The sequence below is a fragment of the Acanthochromis polyacanthus genome, chromosome 6, assembly GCF_021347895.1.
Source record: "Acanthochromis polyacanthus isolate Apoly-LR-REF ecotype Palm Island chromosome 6, KAUST_Apoly_ChrSc, whole genome shotgun sequence".
Classification (NCBI taxonomy): Eukaryota; Metazoa; Chordata; class Actinopteri; family Pomacentridae; genus Acanthochromis; species Acanthochromis polyacanthus.
In genome coordinates, this window is record NC_067118.1 from 6,440,899 (window position 1) to 6,460,585 (window position 19,687).

The 19,687-nt window shown below is 38.1% G+C and overlaps 1 protein-coding gene across 1 annotated transcript in view; it reads left to right on the forward strand.

Annotated features, from left to right (window-relative positions):
• The window catches only part of fam120c (family with sequence similarity 120C), a 60,572-nt gene that overhangs the window by 26,234 nt on the left and 14,651 nt on the right, over positions 1-19,687 (forward strand). Inside the window, 5 exon segments of the mRNA XM_022217880.2 lie at positions 4,543-4,705; positions 5,304-5,387; positions 7,791-7,962; positions 10,208-10,457; positions 14,850-14,964. Of these exon segments, the coding sequence (XP_022073572.2) occupies positions 4,543-4,705; positions 5,304-5,387; positions 7,791-7,962; positions 10,208-10,457; positions 14,850-14,964 (784 nt within the window).

Consider the following 19,687-nt stretch of genomic DNA (forward strand, 5'->3'; position numbering starts at 1 on the left):
AATCAAACTGCAACATCAGTCAGTATACATTCATACACCAGTGGAACAGTCACTGGTAGGCAATTCAGGGTTCAGAATCTTGCCCAAGGAAACTTCGGCATGCAGCACATGACTAGGCAAGAGCGGGAATCGAACCGCTGACCCTTAGATCATTGGATGACCCGCTCTACCACCTGAGCCACAGCCGCCCCAAAATGTTAGAAAGTGAGGAAAAATCCTTGACTGTCAAGAAGTTTCTGTTTAAATTCACTAAAGAGGGAAAAAAAGCAGAAAATATTTAATATAAACATGATTTTCACTGTTTTACTACTGACTTGCTACTTTTCCCCTAAATAAACCTGTTAAAATGAAACAGACGAGCCTTTTTTTCGTGTTCTGTTTGGTTTATTGAAAGCACCCTCAGTGTGGAGGCTTCAGTCGTCAACGTTTTGGCACCGCCGGCTCCTCCTCACTCCATCTAATCCAAAAATGAGCAAAGAGGTGAAGCTGAGGTGTGTCAAACAAACATCTCTGACTGTCTTCTGACTGCAGCCACGCCCTTCATTAACATGTATTGAGGCTTGAAGTTATGACGACTATGTGGAAATGCAAACATTGTTCTGTTGTCTCAAACAGGAATATTAAATATACAGAAATAGAGACCAAACCTGATTCTAAACCAGGCTGTTAATGAGTGTTTCTGCTGTAAAGTTGGATATTTTGACATCAATCTGCAGCTTTTAGCACGTTCAGAGGTTGCTGCATCTTGTCCATACCACGTGTGCACAAATGCATTCAAGCAGTGAGTCTCTGGTTCAAATCCCAGCCAGACTGAACCTCAAATATGACAAATAAATGCCACAAAAATGACAAAAAAAAATTCACTTTACTCGACAGACAAAGGCAGCAGTGTTACTATGCATGCGTCACATCTGAATAAATAAAACAATTAAGACATCTATATCAAGTGTTGGAAACCAGTTTGTCGAGGTAAACGAGACTGAGCATGTCCAGTGACATCACGTCAGACAGACATGAACTGGTCACTGCCTCCAAGTTCTTAACAGTTATTAGTTAAAATACAAGTTCTTTAGAATTTAGAACGCTTGTACCCATTTTACTGGCTAATAGAAACTTGAACTTGATGTAAAAATAAAATGTTCAGTACATTATGCCTCAAGGAAGCAACTTTAATGCTAACTAGTTAGCTCTGCAGGCTAACAAAGGACAGTTCACATTCTAACCGCCTGGAATTATGTCTTTATTCATTATACGTTAAAATTCAATAAAAGACTTTGGTTTAATTACAAAAATACTTTAACTTAGGTTAAGATTCTATAAAATCACTTTTAATGTCAGTAAAAATACTATAAAAATGCTTTAATTTAAAATAAAATTCTATAAAATCTCTGATATAAATAAAAATAATATAATTAAAATTCAATAAAGTGAGTCTACATAATTGAAAATACTATAAAAAATATTGTCTTATACATTAAAATAAAAATCACTCTTGATGTAACTGAAAATACTCTAAAAATGCTCTATTGTACATTCAAATTCAATTAAATGCCTCTTGATTTAATTGAAAATACTGTAAAATAGTCTAAAGTAGATTGACATTCAATCAAATCTCTCAATAGAAATACAAATACTATAAAAACACTTTAATGTACACTAATATTGAATAAAGTCACTGCTGATATAAATAAAAATATTATAAAAATGATCAAATGTATATTAAAATTCAATGAAATCGCTGCTGATGTTATTGAAAATACTATAAAAATGCTCTAATGTATGTTAATGTTCTATAAAATCACACTTGATATAAATAAAAATATTATAAAAATACTCTAATGTACAATGAACATGAGCAAAGAAATAAAATAACTCTTGATGTAATTAAAAATGCTATAAAAACATTCTAATGTAGATTAAAATTTAGTGAAATGGTCTTTGATGCAACTGAAAATATAAAAACATTTTAACGTACATTAAAATTCAATAAAATCATTCTTGATATTGAAAATACTATAAAAAGTGCTCTATTGGCTAATATAGACATGAACTTTGATATGAAAATGGAATATTCTGTACATCATGCCTCGAGGAAGTAACTGTAATGATAACTAGTTAACTCTACAGGCTGTCAAAAGACATTTTAGACTGCAGCCACCTGGAATTATGTCTTTATGTAATGTAGAAGACAAACTTTTATAACATTTGTGGCTGGCTACAGGACAACAGTTAATGTTACATTATGTCTTTAAGGACTAAAAAGCAAAAATCTTTGAGAAAAAAACAAGAAACTTCCAAACAAACCTCAGATTTGTGGTTAAATCTTGGCTTGGAAACAGTCCGAAATGACAACAGCTTTACATAGAAAGAGCTGCTGCTGTCATTTAAGTTTATCATTAAAATTAAAATTCTTCATTTCCAGAGAGGTGAAACCACTATTGTTCAGTACAACGCAGAACAAGGATGAGGGTTGGAACCTGCGTCCACAGACAGGAAGTCCTCCTAACTAAGTTTATCACATGGAGCGTCTCCATCTAATTAGGCAGCCAGAGTACGAGAGAGATTAATCTCAGAAGCAGATTTTAACTAATGAACCTAACTCACCCACGGCTTTAGCTGCAGGCTGTAAACATTCACAAAGAACTGTTTCCTCTGAAGCTTTTTGTTCCTTTTTGTGTAATTTGCTGAAACTGATTTTGCAGATAATTCTTTCCTCTCCATTCTGTGGATTAGAAGCTGAAGCTCAAGTCTTAAATTACACCATGAAATGCATCCGTTTTGGCTGACGTAAAGAAACAATCATTTCAGTTTTGGCCACTAAAATGTGCCTTTCCCCTGACGCATTGCAGAAAGTGTCTCTACGTCGCAGACACTTGTTGACTGACGGGGTTTTTGTCAACAAGCTTACGGTGTAAATTAGCAGCAGATTAGACGTTCAGGGATTACAGCTACTGAGGACGACGAACAGACACAACAAATCATCTGCAGGGACGTGGTTTGGGAGTTTTAGCTTCTGAAATCTGAGTTTGGACACTTTAGATTTGTTAAAAATTAAATCTACTGTTGCACTAACAAGAGTACACACAGACACTGGCATGATGGAAAACTTTCTAGCTGTTTTACAAAACAAAAATCACAGAAATGCCACTGAAGGGATCTTGTTTACTTCAGTCTCTGGGTCATTGTTGTCCTTCTAAATGTCAATAATGGGCTAATGTATCCTAATGTTCAATAAAGTAACTCTTCATAAAATTAAAAATACTGTAGAAAATACTGTAATGTGCATTAAGATTCAATAGAATAACTATTGATGTAATTGGAAATGTTCTAAAAATATTCTAATGCAAATTGATGTTTTTTGAAATGTAAAATTCAATAAAATAAAAATATAATAAATCAATGTCATTAAAAATATCAAAACACTCAAATGTACATTAAAATTAAATTAAATAGATATAACAAACACTAAAGAATGCTGTAATTACATTAAAATTCAATAAAATAACTTGATATAATTAAAAATACTACAAAGTGCTGTAATGTACATTAAAATACAATAAATTTGCATTTGATATAAATTGCTATAACATACAGTAATGTACATTAAATTCAATACACTCTTGATATAATTAAAATACTATAAAATACTCTAATATATATTTAAAGTCCATATAACCACTGCTAATGTAATTACAATACTTTAAAAATACTGTAATGTTCATTAAAATCCACTTAAATCACTCTTAAGATAGTTTAAAATACTATAAATAATAATCTAATATATTAAAGTCAAATAAAATCACTCTTGATTTGAACTTGCTCTGGGGGTCAGGCATATGGGTTCTGTAAAGCGTCTTGAGACAATTTGACTGTAAATTGACGCTATATAAATAAAATTGAATTGAATGTAATTTAAAATACAGTGATGTTGATTTAAATTCACTACAGTCATGCCTAATATATATAAAAATGCTCTAAAATATAGTCGACTGCATTACAATTCAATAAAAATCACTCTTAATATGCTGAAAAAGTGCTGTAATGCAGATTAAAATTCTATATGTTCAGTCTTATTAGAATTAAAAACACCATAAATATTATCGATTATATATTAAAATCAAATAAAATCACTCTTGATGTAATTAAAGCACCATAAAAAATACTCTATTTTGTATTTAAAGTATGTAAAGTCACTGGTAATGTCATTAAAAATACTTTTAAAATACTGTAATGTAGATTAAAAGTCCAGAAAATCACTTGAAGCAAATGAAAATATTATAAAGATAATCTAATGTACATTAAAATTGAATAAAATCAGTGTTGATGTCATTAAAAACACCATAAAAATACTCTAATGTAGATTAAAATTCAGTAAAATCACACTCAGCGTAGTTAAAATAGTCTAATGTACACTGACATCCTAAATGAGTACTCTCATGTATTTAAATACTTGTACATGACAGCTAACTGTTTAATCTACAGTGAAATAATTTACCAGTTTATCTGAGAAGCTCTAACCTCTGTCTCTTGTTCCCCCCTCAGCCATTTGACAGACAAGCCCTCTCGGTGGGAGGACCCTGCTGGACGAGGGGGCTCCACCTCTGGAGACGGTTCCCAAGGCAACGGGAGCGGGTCGAACATTCCGTCACTGTTGTCTATGGCGACGCGGAGTCACATGGACATAACCACACCGCCTCTGCCTCAGGTGAGACACGAGAGGACGAAGCAAGTTAGACACATTCAGGCTTTCTGTTTGTGTTAACGGCTCCACAAGACGTAAAATTTACTCAGAGGTAACAGGATGGAAGGTGTTTAGTTGTTTCAGACACAGATTTTACACATAGAAACCAAATAATAAACATATTTATTGGATTTCTACATCACCAGCTGAATATATGAAGAGTTTATTTGCAAAAACAAATAACTTTTGATAAATTTTCAGAAAACTTTTTTTATTGTTTACTTGAGATAATAATAACACTAATAATTTAGTTTTTTCTCAATTTTTTCATGTATTTTTCTACTGAGTCAAATCCACTCAACTTCAGTTTGATTGATATTATCTCAAGTAAACAATAAAAAAAGCTTTCTGAAAATTTATCAAAATGGAGTTACCTGTTTTTGCAAATGAACTCTTCATATGTAGATTCCCGTAAGCAGCACGATGTGAACATTGTGTGATGCTGTCTTCATGAAACTCTAATCTCTCTTCCTCATGCAGCTTCAGATGTGGGGAGTTTCTGAAAGTGGAGCTTTGGTCACCGTGTTTTCTGTCTCTCTTTTTTTTTTATTTAATATTTCAGGTCAGTGCTGAGGTTCTTCGTGTAGCTGAACACAGACACAGAAGAGGACTGATGTACCCCCAGATTTACCACATATTGACCAAGGTAAACAAACACAAATACATTTTCCAGCATTTGTTTTAGAAGGGAAATAAGAGTCTTCATCACTGAAACACTTTCTCTTGTATGAGTGAAACACGGTAAATGAAGCTGCAAAGTTTGGTACTAAAGCCAAACAAAAACCCTCCACCGTACGGCCTGATCTCTTTGCTCACTTTTATTTCGTTCTTTTTCACATTATCCCATTGTCAGTCATTTTTCAGTTAACCCTTCATTGGGCAAGTGATCATATTTGGTAACTTCTGCACACATTAAATATGGCGTTGCTCCCGCCTCTCGGTGAGGCTGAGAAGCATGTGGTTTCCACCCAGCCAATCAGCAAAGATCAGTCTACGTTACAACACACTACATCACAGCATTGGACCAATCAGCACAGGCCTGGAACGTATCAAACTTTCTATTTTCTCCAAAGTTGGAAAAAGACAAACTTGCAGCTTGGTCCTCTTCCATATTTGTGGTCAAAACTAACTATGGTTAGTTGGCACATTTTATGGTTGAGTAGTTGTGCTAAGTGATGATATATACGTTTCTTCAAATTCTGAAATTTTTTACCACTAACTTCATTGACCTTGAATCTCAACATGAAAATTTAAAATTTTGAAAAATGTCACAAAAGTAAAAAAGTCTTATGTCCTTCAATAGCGCTCCAGGGTTGAAATTTTGAATTTCAAAGTATTTTGATGAGTGCCCTCACTTGTATCGACCGATTATTGATAAATTAACCCTTTAAGCTTCAGTGTACCGCCGGCGGTACACCTACTAATTTGCATAGGAATTTCAGGAATGTCCGATGGCTGCAAACACGATTATACAAACACTATACACCGATGGAAAGCTTAGATTCTCATGAATCTGCCGGTATAAACCACTTTCAGATGTGATTACCACAGCGGGTGAGAAAAACACATTTGTCCGACAAAAACAAATATTCATCCATCCGTTCTCTATACACGGCTTCAACGCACACAGCGCGACTCACATTTCCGGGTTTATTATTACACACAAAAAAAAAGATTCCATAAAAAACGGCCATAATCCAACCTTTTACATCCAGATGACACAAGCCAGTAAACTATTTTATCCAAAACATGTCCTGAAGTCGGTATAAAATCCCCGAATCGGTCATTTTCAAGGAAATGCACCTCGCGATGCCCGTTCAATATTCCCTGTATTTTTCGTAATTTTTTTTATTTAAAAATAGAATATTAGCGATTTTTTGTACTGAAAACGGCTGGAATTGACTGAAGCTTAAAGGGTTAAAGGTTCAGCTCTGATCAGCCTCTCTCTGTCTGTCACCACTCTGTGGTCTCAGAAATGTCTGAAGAGGAAACCAGGAAGTTATCTTCTTTCACAGGTGCTAATGCTATGCTAACAGCTAGCAGTTAAGTTAGAAGGCAGATTAACCTGAAACTGAGTCTGGAAAACAATAATTAATTTAAGATCTGGACCTTAATGGACAAAAAAAATGATAAAACAGAGGAATATTAAGAAAATATGTGAACACCACAGAGTAGATTTTAGCTTCTGTTTCCTCTTTTTGTGATGTGAGGCATGAAGCTGAGGGAGACGGCTGCTCACTGTGAATTAAATTATTATTAATTATTTGTACAATATTGCTGTAGTTAAACTGCTGCTTTCACAGCATGTTGATGTGCTTTTTTTAAGGTTTAAAAGTTAGATTTTAGTGCCCATGATGAAAGCATGAACGTATGTTGTAGTAGAGATGGGTCGATTATAGCAGCCGATATTTGGCAGTTTTCTAATTATCTGTACCGGTATCGACAGATTATTGATAAATTAAAGGTTCAGGTCTGATCGGCCTCTTCTCTCTGTCTGAACAAGAAACCAGGAAGTTAGCTTCTCTCACAGCGGCTAATGCTATGCTAACACCTAGCAGCTAAATTAAAAGACAGATTAACCTGAAACAGTCTGGAAAACAAATTAATATAAGATCTGGACCTTAGTGGGCAATTAAAGTGATAAAACAGTGAAAGATGAAGAAAATGGAGGAAAACTGCAGATGTCGATCCCACATACAGAGCATAGCATCCTAATTTAACCACTTCTGTTTCTATTTTACATCTTCACTTATAGTCAGCCTTATTAATGAAGTTATGAGTGACGGGTTCTCTGATGTCACATGCTGTTAAAACATTACATTTAATGTATATTAGTTCCCAAATGTTGGTCATCGACCCTGAAAAACCCCTATAGGTTCATCTTCACTCACTTGTATTCTTTCATGGGAGAGATGTTAGCTTGGCGTCTGTATTCATTCCGTGTTGTTTGTCTGGTTGCCATGGTATTTTGGTTAAAGTGAGACAGACAGACTGTATGAGCGACTCCAGAGCTCTTGTTCCTGCCTCACCTCTCCTTTCCGGCCCTCAGGGAGAGATGAAGATGCCAGTGTGTATAGAGGACGAGTGTAACTCCGAGCTGCCTCCTGCCTCTCTGCTGTTCCGAGCTGCCCGACAGTATGCCTACGGCGTCCTCTTCAGCCTGGCTGAAACACACCGTCGCCTGGAGAGGCTCGCCCTCCGCAAGAGGGCTCCACTGGAAGGTCAGTCCTGGGTTTAAAGAGACCAGACAGATGGGAGGATGATGAGCTTTTATTGATCCCACAGTGGGGAGATTTGTAGGTTTACAAGAAATATCAGTAGAAAAATTTAATATGAACTAAGAATGATGTGGATATCTAGATACTGTACAGAAAAAATCATCTGAATGTGGAAAATACACAAATTGATGGTATAGCTCTGATTTTTCCATTAATAGAAGTATTGCAGTATTTGTATTGTTGTTAGGAAGGAGGAGGTTCTAAATGCACACGGGACACCTAAAGTCTCATTTCTTTCAAGTTTTTTAAAAATTTAATCACACAATAAAAAGCAATTTCATACAATAGAAGATACAGCAATGACAGTGCAGAAGAGTAATTAAGTCCACAAACATACTATTATTATTCATTAGAAGGTAAATAAAACTACATTTAACTGATTCTTGTATATGTATAATAGGGCTGCACCTAACGACGAGTCGTCTGAGCACGATACGTCATCAAAAGCGGAAGTGAGCAGGCAATGCAACAGAAATTCCCTTCCGACCGGAGCGCGGAACACGGACGGACATCGGCGCTGCATTGTGCATGTATCATGTATGCACGATGCAGCGCGGACATCTGCGTTTACATACAGCTGTATAGTAAATGCTGACATCCATGTTTACGATAGAACGCGGACATAATACATGCACGATGATGCAGCGCCGATGTTCGTCCGTGTTCCGCGCTCCAGTCGGAAGGGAATTTTTGTTGCATTGCGCGCCCACTTCCGCTTTGATAACATATCGTGCTCAGACAACTCGTCGACGCGTCGTTAGGTGCAGCCCTAATGTATAAAAAATTAAATGTACAAATCATTCCTAATTGGCGGCTATGAATGTGTTGATGTTGCACCAGAAATAAGAATAACAGTTCTGTCTCTCTCTGTTCCTTTCTCTTAAAGGAAGTGGACTGCTGTGGTTTTATATCTGCTTACTTGTCGTTTTCAGACGTTTGCAGCTTTTCTTCTGCTCTCGGCCAAACTTTATCCCACAAATATCAAATGTTGCACTGAAACACCGAACTTAATGAGGACATTTCTGCTGGTTTTAGCTAAACGTGTAGGTTTTTCCTGTACGGATTTCAGGATAATCTGTTGTTAGAAAGGTCTGAAGCACTGATAAAATGTCTCATAACTGGAAACCCACAATTGAGTCTTTGCAGCAGCTCCAAAACAGGAATTTAAAACATGCACGTCTTTTTCTGGAATATATCAATAGAGAAGTGCATGCATGTTTTAAATGGCTTTTAGCTGCTCTTAATGATCTTAAAATTTCACATTTATTCCTTGAAAATCATCTTCTTAATAAGATAAAACTTCAATAATCCTGAAGCAATATCTTGTGTTCAGAAAAAAAGACAAAAAAAAATGCAGGGCTTCAAATTTAAAAAAGCACTAAGATATAAATAAAAAGACTAGAATAGAACGGTAAAAAGTAATTCTGGCAGTTATATTGAGCAAATATCACACATCATTAGGAAAAATTGCTGAAAAATGAAATATGGGTCATTACAGCGACAGTGTTGGATATGAACGTAAAATATTACACATGATGATAAATGTGATATGGCACAAACTATTGAGAAAAGTATTAATCTTATTGTTCAGCTCTAAGCGTGCTGCGTCGTACGTTTGTGACGCCTTCAGGAGAAAACTTTCAAATTCCAGCTCGTTAAACAAATACTTCCAGAGTCTATGAATGATAGAACTGAAATGCTGCAGCTGAGAGATGAAAATGTGAAATATTCCACATCACATCGACCTGCTTACTGTCATGTTTTGCATGTTTTAGTGTTTTCTGTTGGATTTTACTGGGTTTATCCCGTCCTGATGTTTTGCACGTCATTTTGTTGCTGCCTGTCTGATAACATCTGCAGCATTGTGGTCAACTGTTTTAAACATTGTCTACAAGAAAAATAATTTGGAATTGATCTTTTATACATTTTCCAACCCTTTAAACTACAGTCTGACCAGCTTTGTGAGATCCTAAATCTTCCAATAAGGCATTAGTGTTTGTGATTCTGTAAATGATTTAAATACTTCTTACATTTCTTGACTTTTAATCTGTAAATATAACACACCACCACTTTACTATTAATTACTACAAAATTAGGATTTCTATTTAAGAAGCTTTTCCTGTTGTCAGCTTTAGAGTAAATGCTCTAAACTCCTGGTACTGAGACGTCTGCCTGGTTTTGTGTTCAGTTCCTCCAGTGATTGTGAAAGAGTGGAGCAGCGGGAAGGCCAAGTCGGCCCTGACACCGGAGCTGGTTCCGGCTCTGTGTTTCCGGGAGTGGACCTGCCCCAACCTACGGCGCCTCTGGTTGGGTCGTGCCAGCGAGGACCGCTCCAGGAGAACCAGGGCCTTCCTGGCCTGCCTCCGCTCCGACTGCCCAGCCCTCCTCAACCCAGCACAGGTCCCCCAGCATCTGCTGCTCATGTGCTGCGTGCTCAGGTAAAAACAATATGATCACTGGTGATTTACACCGATCAGCTGCAATGTGATAACCGCCTGCCTAATGCAGAAGGTCCTTGACTTACGTCCGAATTCTGTTCCTACAGCACGACGTAACGTGATGTTCGCCATAAGTTGGAACTCACATACTGTACATACGTACCTATGCTAACACAGTGGTAAAATCATAATCGTTCAGCTGTTAGTGTTTCACCCTTTTCCGAGTGTTTTATTCTATCTAATGTCACTTCCATGGCAACGGCTCTCCTTTTCTTCAAAGCATCCAAAGAGTCTGACTTGTGCTTGGGGGCCATAAAGAATGGCAAAAAATTTGAATGTAGCACAATCCAAGGTGGCGTACAACCGGAGAATGTCCAATCCGATCCTACTTTTTACTTATATAGCACTTTAAACAACCACAGATTGAGACAAAGTGCTGTATGTCCAGAACAAGGCAAATAAAATCAGAAATGCACAAAAAAGCACTAAAAACAAATAAGATCAATGTCTCATGCTGGAAGAAATGCCAGGGAATAAAAGTGGGTTTTAAGATGAGATTTAAAAATGGACAGTGAAGTCGCCTGTCTAAAGTGCAAAAGGCAATTTGTTCCATGTAAACAGAGTCGTCTTACAGCGCCGCGTGATGACACGTTCGTCCGCTTGCCAACTAGTTCTTAAATGCTGTACATCGAAATGATGGAACAAGACTTTCTAAATAAATGTATGGAGATGGTGATGTAACCACGAAATGCTGTAGGTTGAGGACGTCGTAAACTGAGGACCTGCTGTATTGTGTCGGTCTCCTTTTGCTGCTAAAACTCCTCTGACCCAGTGGGGCATGAACAGGATGGTGGTAGTGGGTCCTGTGGGTTGGAGGGTGGGACCTACCTAGATCAGACTTATCCTGGGACATCCCACAGATACTCAGTAAGATCTGGATACGGGGAGTGTGGCTCTGTCATGTTCCCTGGGCCACCGCTAAACAGTTTTTGTGGTGTGTCGGGGTGTGTTGTCCTGCTGAGGGTGGAAACTGGCATTGCTAGACCCCTCATCCCGTTTCATGGACTCTTTGGTCCACTTCCTGATCCACTGGCCTCTTTTATCCACCGTTTATATTTGTTGGCCTCCAGTGCTTTGATTCTTCCCTTGTCCCAGTCCATAATGTGGTTATTTCTCTTGCAGTGGTCTGTGATGGCAGATTTTAAGTTTTCTTGTTTGGCTTTGACTTTGAGTGTTCTTGTGAGTCGTTCAGCTGTTTCTTTTTCAATCAGTCCAAACTGCTGCTGCTATGGGGGGAGGGATGGTTGACCTGTAATGTTTAGGTGGGTGGTAAACGTCAAACATCCACATGAATGTCAGGACTCAAGGTTTCCCAGCAGAACGATCTAACATGATGATCGATGTTCTTCACTTCACCTGTCAGCGGTCTTCATGTCGTAGCTGATCGATCTACATGTTCTCGTTTGTGCTCTGTGAGATTCAGGCTCCGACTGTTTGAACATTTGTGGTCACGTCTGGTGAGCGTGCTCGTTAAAATTACGCAACACGACAGCATGAGTGCATTCTTGGTTTCATCCAACGGGGTGTAGCGTTTCCTGAGCCCGAAATAGGCCTGGTTCTACGATATAAGAAACCAGAGAGCGAGGAACAGAGTCATTGTTTTCTCATTTTAATTTAATGTTTTTTAATTTAACTGTAATTGAAGAGCTAACATGAACACCAAAAAGTGGGATCGATTCTGGATCGATTCTGGGTCGTTCAGGCGGGTCAGCTGTTGATGTGTTTGTTTGACAGAGAGAGAAAACAGCTCTACACTGAGACAAGGTTTTACGTTTGAAAAGGTAAAAATACTAAAGTCAATATGTTTCATCAGTTCTGATACTGTGCTGGGCTTCCACGGATAAATCATTTTACGGGAAACTCCGATTTGACTCTTTTTCAAATAATATCGGGCACCTCTGTAGATGTTTTGACAAACACCAGGTGATAAATTTGAGCATGTCGCCTAAATGAACTGCAGTTAGTCTTAATGCCACCATTTCCACCTGCCACACAAAACCAAAACTGACTTATTATTTAATTAGAACTTGTCTAAAATCTGCATGCTGACAGTAATTATTCCTCATTTAAGTCATATCAGTCACACTGGGGAAAAAGGTTTTAACATCAGCCTCTGAGTGTTTCATAGTGATTCACAGCTGTGGATATCAGGGAGTGTTTTATTTTATTACAGTTAACAATTGATATGATGAAGATGCTTCCCAATGATGCAGTTATATGAAAATGTGCTTCATTTTTACTTCTTTACTTAAGATTTCCTTTGTCTCTTCTGTTGTATTTTTTAACAACATAAACCAATGAGAATAAATATTAAACAAAGTTTAAAATAAATATTCCAAACTTCTCAAAACTAAACAGGAAATTCCGTTGAATCAGTTGCTGCTACTGAGTTTGTTTACTAGGTTTTTAGCTGACGTTGATCTATAGAAGAAACCCTAAAGTGCATGTTTGGATGGATAAACAACACAGAATGGAAATAAAGAATTAATAAACAATTACAGATCAGTCAGGGTTACACTTATAACAAATTGCTCCTAAATTTAGACCATTGACTGGATTGAGAAGAAACAAATAACACTTTCAAAGAAACTAAAAGAAAGATATAAAGCATAAACGAAACAAGCTTTTAAAAGGATCTCTGTGCATGGTGCAAAAAAAAATCACTCACCTTTAAATAAAAGCCTATTTTAACACTGATACAGCGATTCAGCCGGTTAAAGGTTAAAGACTGGATTTTAGAATAACATCCTAACAGCCTCGACACTCAAATGTTACCCATTTTGCTGAAACTAGAGTATAATATTATAAATGAATGTTCAAATGTCAGGAGGTATTTTATTCCCAGCAGACGTTTTGCCACAGTAGCAGAAAATCAACCAATAATTTAACAGTCATCATTTATATTTTTATGAAGGAGCTGTTCCTGATGTGACGTGTCAAGATGTCGTCTGCTAAAAAAAGAAAAAGACCTATTAGTGGATCGACAGCGAATGTCAATGAGATGTTCTATTATAACAAATAATGACCTTATAATTCATCCTCTGCTGCTGAAATGCAGCTTGAAGCAGCCGATGAATTGAATATCGTGCGACGATATCTTTGCTCATATTTACTGCAGCATTGAAGCCATAACGTTGTAACATTTAACTTTACCCGCTGTGAAGGTGCGTGACAATGTTGCGGCCCACATGCATGTGATTTTCAGATGCGGTGCGTTTACATGCGGGTAAAACGGATCTAGTGGACACACGACTTAATGTGGACAGCAGAGATGAAACTTAACAACAACCAGAGGCTGTAAAAGTGAAAAAAGACATTTACAACATGATCAGACACTAAGTCGATGGGTTCACACGAGGGGTGTAACGAAATGGTCAACTCAAGAAAAGATACGAAATACGAAACAGGGCTCATGATACGAAATACTCACGATACGAAATAAAGATTAAAGAAAATCCCCAACAGTAGGACGTTCTGCAAAAATCTCATTTTCTTTATTTTCTACCTTATGCAGACATACAAAAAATAATGCTGCATCAGTACAAAATAAATGCTCTTTGAAAAAAAAATTGTAGTTTTTTCCCCTTATTTAGACTACAGTGCAAATACAAACATAAAATCTCAATAAGAGTGCTTTGTTGTTGTAACAATCAAGATAACTACATTCTTGAATGAAAGGAAAACAAACAGCAGTCCTAGGAGCTGCAGTCTGGACCTATAAATGTCTGAACTGTGAACTAGTTGTACTCGCCGCAGTATACGGTGAACTGTAGCGGCATATTTTGCACACGGTTTTTGTTTAATCCCCAATCTTCTCACCGGTCTCTTGTTGTTTACATAGGAAGCCAAAATAGGTCCACACAACCGATTTATTTGATGAAGGAGCGTCAGCTAATTCCTCAACCTCGTCTTCCTCCATTTTGAAGCCAGTGTTTTGCTATGGTAGGCCAGGAGGGTCAAAAATCATCAGTCTCAGTGGTCCTTTCGCACTTTTATATTTCATGCTTTTATTTCGTGCGTCTTTGAATTTTATTTTGCCATTTTTTAATGTGTGAACCGCTAGTTCACACACATTTCTGTTGGCTGTAAAGGAGACTAGAGGCTGTGTGATGTCTGCTAAAATCAGTATAATATCGCAGATTATGTTTCTGTTAACAATTCATGTGAGATTTTTTGTCACTCAGAAGTTCGTTAAGCAAGCGTCACGTTGGTGCTTGAACACTTTTACCTGAAGTTTTTTGCTTTTTTTTGCTGGAAAACGACACTTCGAGGCGCAGACTTTTCATTTATTCGTTATTCAGACCTGTTATTTGGGTTTTCTTTTCCTCTCAGGTATATGATGCAGTGGCCTGGAGGACGGATCCTCCAGAGACATGAGCTCGATGCCTTCCTGGCTCAGGCTGTTTCCAGTCAGCTCTACGAACCCGACCAGCTACAGGAGCTCAAGGTGAGAAGACGATCTCCTCTCCGTCTTTGTGGGGTCATCACTCACTGGTCCAGCACAACACCTGTTTACATTTCATGTAGTTGATTGATTCTCTCTGTGCTGATTTATTTATGGGTTTTTATTAGTATTTATATATGTTTTTATGTATTTTTTTAATCAATTTTTATGTAGGTTTTTGTATAGCTACACAGCCTTGCGGAAGTATTCGGCCCCCTTGAACTTTTCAACCTTTCGCCACATTTCAGGCTTCAAACATAAAGATATAAAATTTTAATTTTTTGTCAAGAATCAACAACAAGTGGGACACAATCGTGAAGTGGAACGAAATTTATTGGATATTTTAAACTTTTTTAACAAATAAAAACCTGAAAAGTGGGGCGTGCAATATTATTCGGCCCCCTTGCATTAATACTTTGTAGCGCCACCTTTTGCTGCAATTACAGCTGCAAGTCACTTGGGGTATGTCTCTATCAGTTTTGCACATCGAGAGACTGAAATTCTTGCCCATTCTTCCTTGCAAAACAGCTCGAGCTCAGTGAGGTTGGATGGAGAGCGTTTGTGAACAGCAGTCTTCAGCTCTGCCCACAGATTCTGGATTGGATTCAGGTCTGGACTTTGACTTGGCCATTCTAACACCTGGATACGTTTATTTGTGAACCATTCCATTGTAGATTTGGCTTTATGTTTTGGATCATTGTCCTGTTGGAAGATAAATCTCCGTCCCAGTCTCAGGTCTTTTGCAGACTCCAACAGGTTTTCTTCCAGAATGCTCCTGTATTTGGCTCCATTCATCTTCCCATCAATTTTAACCATCTTCCCTGTCCCTGCTGAAGAAAAGCAGGCCCAAACCATGAGGCTGCCACCACCATGTTTGACAGTGGGGATGGTGTGTTCAGGGTGATGAGCTGTGTTGCTTTTACGCCAAACATATCGTTTTGCATTGTGGCCAAAAAGTTTGATTTTGGTTTCATCTGACCAGAGCACCTTCTTCCACATGTTTGGTGTGTCTCCCAGGTGGCTTGTGGCAAACTTCAAACCAGACTTTTTATGGATATCTTTGAGAAATGGCTTTCTTCTTGCCACTCTTCCATAAAGGCCAGATTTGTGCAGTATACGACTGATTGTTGTCCTATGGACAGACTCTCCCACCTCAGCTGTAGATCTCTGCAGTTCATCCAGAGTGATCATGGGCCTCTTGGCTGCATCTCTGATCAGTCTTCTCCTTGTTGGAGGTGAAAGTTTAGAGGGACGGCCGGGTCTTGGTAGATTTGCAGTGGTCTGATACTCCTTCCATTTCAATATGATTGCTTGCACAGTGCTCCTTGAGATGTTTAAAGCTTGGGAAATCTTTTTGTATCCAAATCCGGCTTTAAACTTCTCCACAACAGTATCTGGGACCTGCCTGGTGTGTTCCTTGGTCTTCATGATGCTCTCTGCACTTTAAACAGAACCCTGAGACTATCACAGAGCAGGTGCATTTATATGGAGACTTGATTACACACAGGTGGATTCTATTTATCATCATCAGTCATTTAGGACAACATTGGATCATTCAGAGATCCTCACTGAACTTCTGGAGTGAGTTTGCTGCACTGAAAGTAAAGGGGCCGAATAATTTTGCACACCCCACTTTTCAGTTTTTTATTTGTTAAAAAAGTATAAAATATCCAATAAATTTCATTCCACTTCACGATTGTGTCCCAATTGTTGTTGATTCTTGACAAAAAATTAAAATTTTGTATCTTTATGTTTGAAGCCTGAAATGTGGCGAAAGGTTGAAAAGTTCAAGGGGGCCGAATACTTTCACAAGGCACTGTATTTATTAGTTTTTATATAGGTTTTATTAGTTTTTACAGTTTATATGTAGATTTTTATTGGTTTTTCTGTAGGTTTTCTTCATTTTTACATCGGTATTTATTGGTTTTTAGATCAACAAAACTGACATCTACAGTACTGAGGCATTGTCTCACACAGAGCTGCTTTATTTCTATTAAAACAAACCTTTTTGTGTTCTGTCTGCTTCGCATCAGAGCTCTGAGTTCAAACTGCAGAGCAAACCGAGCATCTCTTCATGATTGTGTGACGTTCCAAACCGAATATTAAATCCACCGCCCCTCCGACTGTGAGCCGTCGAGGAAGCGATCGTAATAATAAATGATTTATGTGTTCCTGCAAGTCTTTTTGGTAACCATGGCAACGCATTTGTGCTCATCAGAGACCGTTGTGTTGCGATCGTGTCCTTCGTTCATTCATTCATTCATTTGGTCTTCGCTGGAGTTCATCGACATATTCTCGTACGTCAGACTGAAAGTAGAGCTCAGAAAGCGATTTAAAGAGGCATTTTATGCTTTGTTTTTGAAGTTCAGTTGTTTTTTTTCTGCTTTTAAAAACTGATAAAGACCAAAGTCCCTGTAAAAGAAACTGAAAACAGCTTTTTGTGCCTTCCACCCCAGACTTTTTATTTTCGTCACCGTATCAGGAATAGAGATCTGCATCTTTTTGCCTATTCTCACAGATCTGACAAAGAAGTGTTGCAGGAATGTGTTTTTTGAGCATTAAAGCTTATTCAGTGTCCCCAAAAAATATAGCCATAAACTCATAAATGGTTCTTTAAGTTTCCACCGCTTCACATTTGAGAAATTGCTAAAGTTGGGGCTTCCATCACGACTACATTTAATGTCATAATCGAGACATGCCTTCAGATTAAACTCGGAAGTAGAGAGCTGTGATTACTGAGCTGCTGCAGGTAAATGTGGATTAACAGTTACTGGCCTCACTGAGTAACCTCATTATCAAAGTGCATGTCAGGGTTTGTCTGCTGATGTTTCTGCACACACTTCTCATTTTGTGTCTAAGAATTCAAGCTCAGTGCAGCCGAGGGACCTGCTGATCTTACTGCACGTCTTAAGAGTCATTTCAGTGATTTTTGGCGTTAGAAGCGACAGGAAGTGTCTCAATTGTGTGTCATGTTTGCGCCCACATGCCATGTGCCGAGGCTTCAACGCTGCTGTTAGGATGTTTTTATTACTCCACCAAGAATAATGCGTTGGTTTGTCTGTCTGTTAGCAGCATTACTCAAAAACAGACAAACAGATTTGGATGAAATTTTCTGTGAAGGTCAGAAATGACACAAGGACCAAGTGATTAGATTTTAGCAGTGATGCAGCTTCTAGTCTGGATCCACGGATTTGTTAAAGATTTCTATATCATTGCCAGATAGCAACATGGCGTCACTGTGAAGGTACGTGTTCACAGGATCCAGCAATGTCAGACATTCCATTTATTATCTATGTGAAACGCACCACGTTACATGCTGGCTCCATTGCATTTTGAGCTGGTGCGTCTCACTGCAGCTCATTTGCATAAAATAGACTTCACTTCTGTTTGTTGCAAAGTCAGTGCAGTAAATGGAGATCCGGTGCCTCTTTGATCTAAACTAGCCGTCGTTTAACTAAAACGAGGACAGATTCAGCGACTGCACAGCTTTTTTCTCGTCTCAGACATTTTCAGAAATACTTTTCACTGAAGTGTTTTCATTATGAGAAAAAGTTTGCAATCGAGCTGTCATGTAACCAGCTAGTGGCACATTAGTGACCCGCCCACCAAACGGGCAGTTTTTAGATGCGGTGCATTTACACGTGGGAAAAACGGATCCTGTGGACGCGTGGCATTACCACGACAACAAGTGAACACTATATCAGCTGCCTGCTGACGATCACATGATTGTGATCCTACTACAAATCCACAGCTGAGGACTTATCAGGACTTACACACGTGGACAAAATTGTTGGTACCCCTCAGTTAAAGAAGGAAAAACCCACAATTCTCACTGAAATCACTTGAAACTCACAAAAGTAACAATAAATAAAAATGTATTGAAAATTAAATAATCAAAAACAGCCATTACTTTTGAATTGTTGATTAACATAATTATTTAAAAAAACAAACTAATGAAACAGGCCTGGACAAAAATGATGGTACCTCTATAAAAGATTGAAAACTATTTGACCAGAGTGACATGATTAACTCAGGTGTGTCATTTAATTGACATCACAGGTGTTTCCAAACTCATAATCAGTCAGTCTGCCTATTTAAAGGGAGACAAGTAGTCACCCTGCTGTTTGGTGAAAAGGTGTGTACCACACTGAACATGGACAACAGAAAGCGAAGGAGAGAATTGTCCCAGGACATCCGAAAAAAAATGATAGACAAACATCTTAAAGGTAAAGGCTATAAGACCATCTCTAAACAGCTTGAAGTTCCTGTGACAACAGTGGCTCATATTATTCAGAAGTTCAAGACCCACGGGACAGTAGCCAACCTCCCTGGACGTGGCCGCAAGAGGAAAATTGATGACAAATTGAAGAGACGGATCGTTGGAATTGTATCCAAAGAGCCCAGAGCAACCTCCAAAGAAATTAAAGGTGAACTCCAAGGCCAAGGTACATCAGTGTCAGATCGCACCATTCGTCGTTGTTTGAGCCAAAGTGGACTTCATGGGAGACGACCAAGGAGGACACCACTGCTGAAAAAAACTCATAAAAAAGCCAGACTGGAATTTGCAAAAATGCATGTTGACAAGCCACAAAGCTTCTGGGAGAATGTCCTTTGGACAGATGAGACCAAACTGGAGCTTTTTGGTAAGGCACATCAACTCTATGTTCATAGACTCAAAAACCAAGCATACGAAGAAAAGAACACTGTCCCTACGGTGAAACATGGA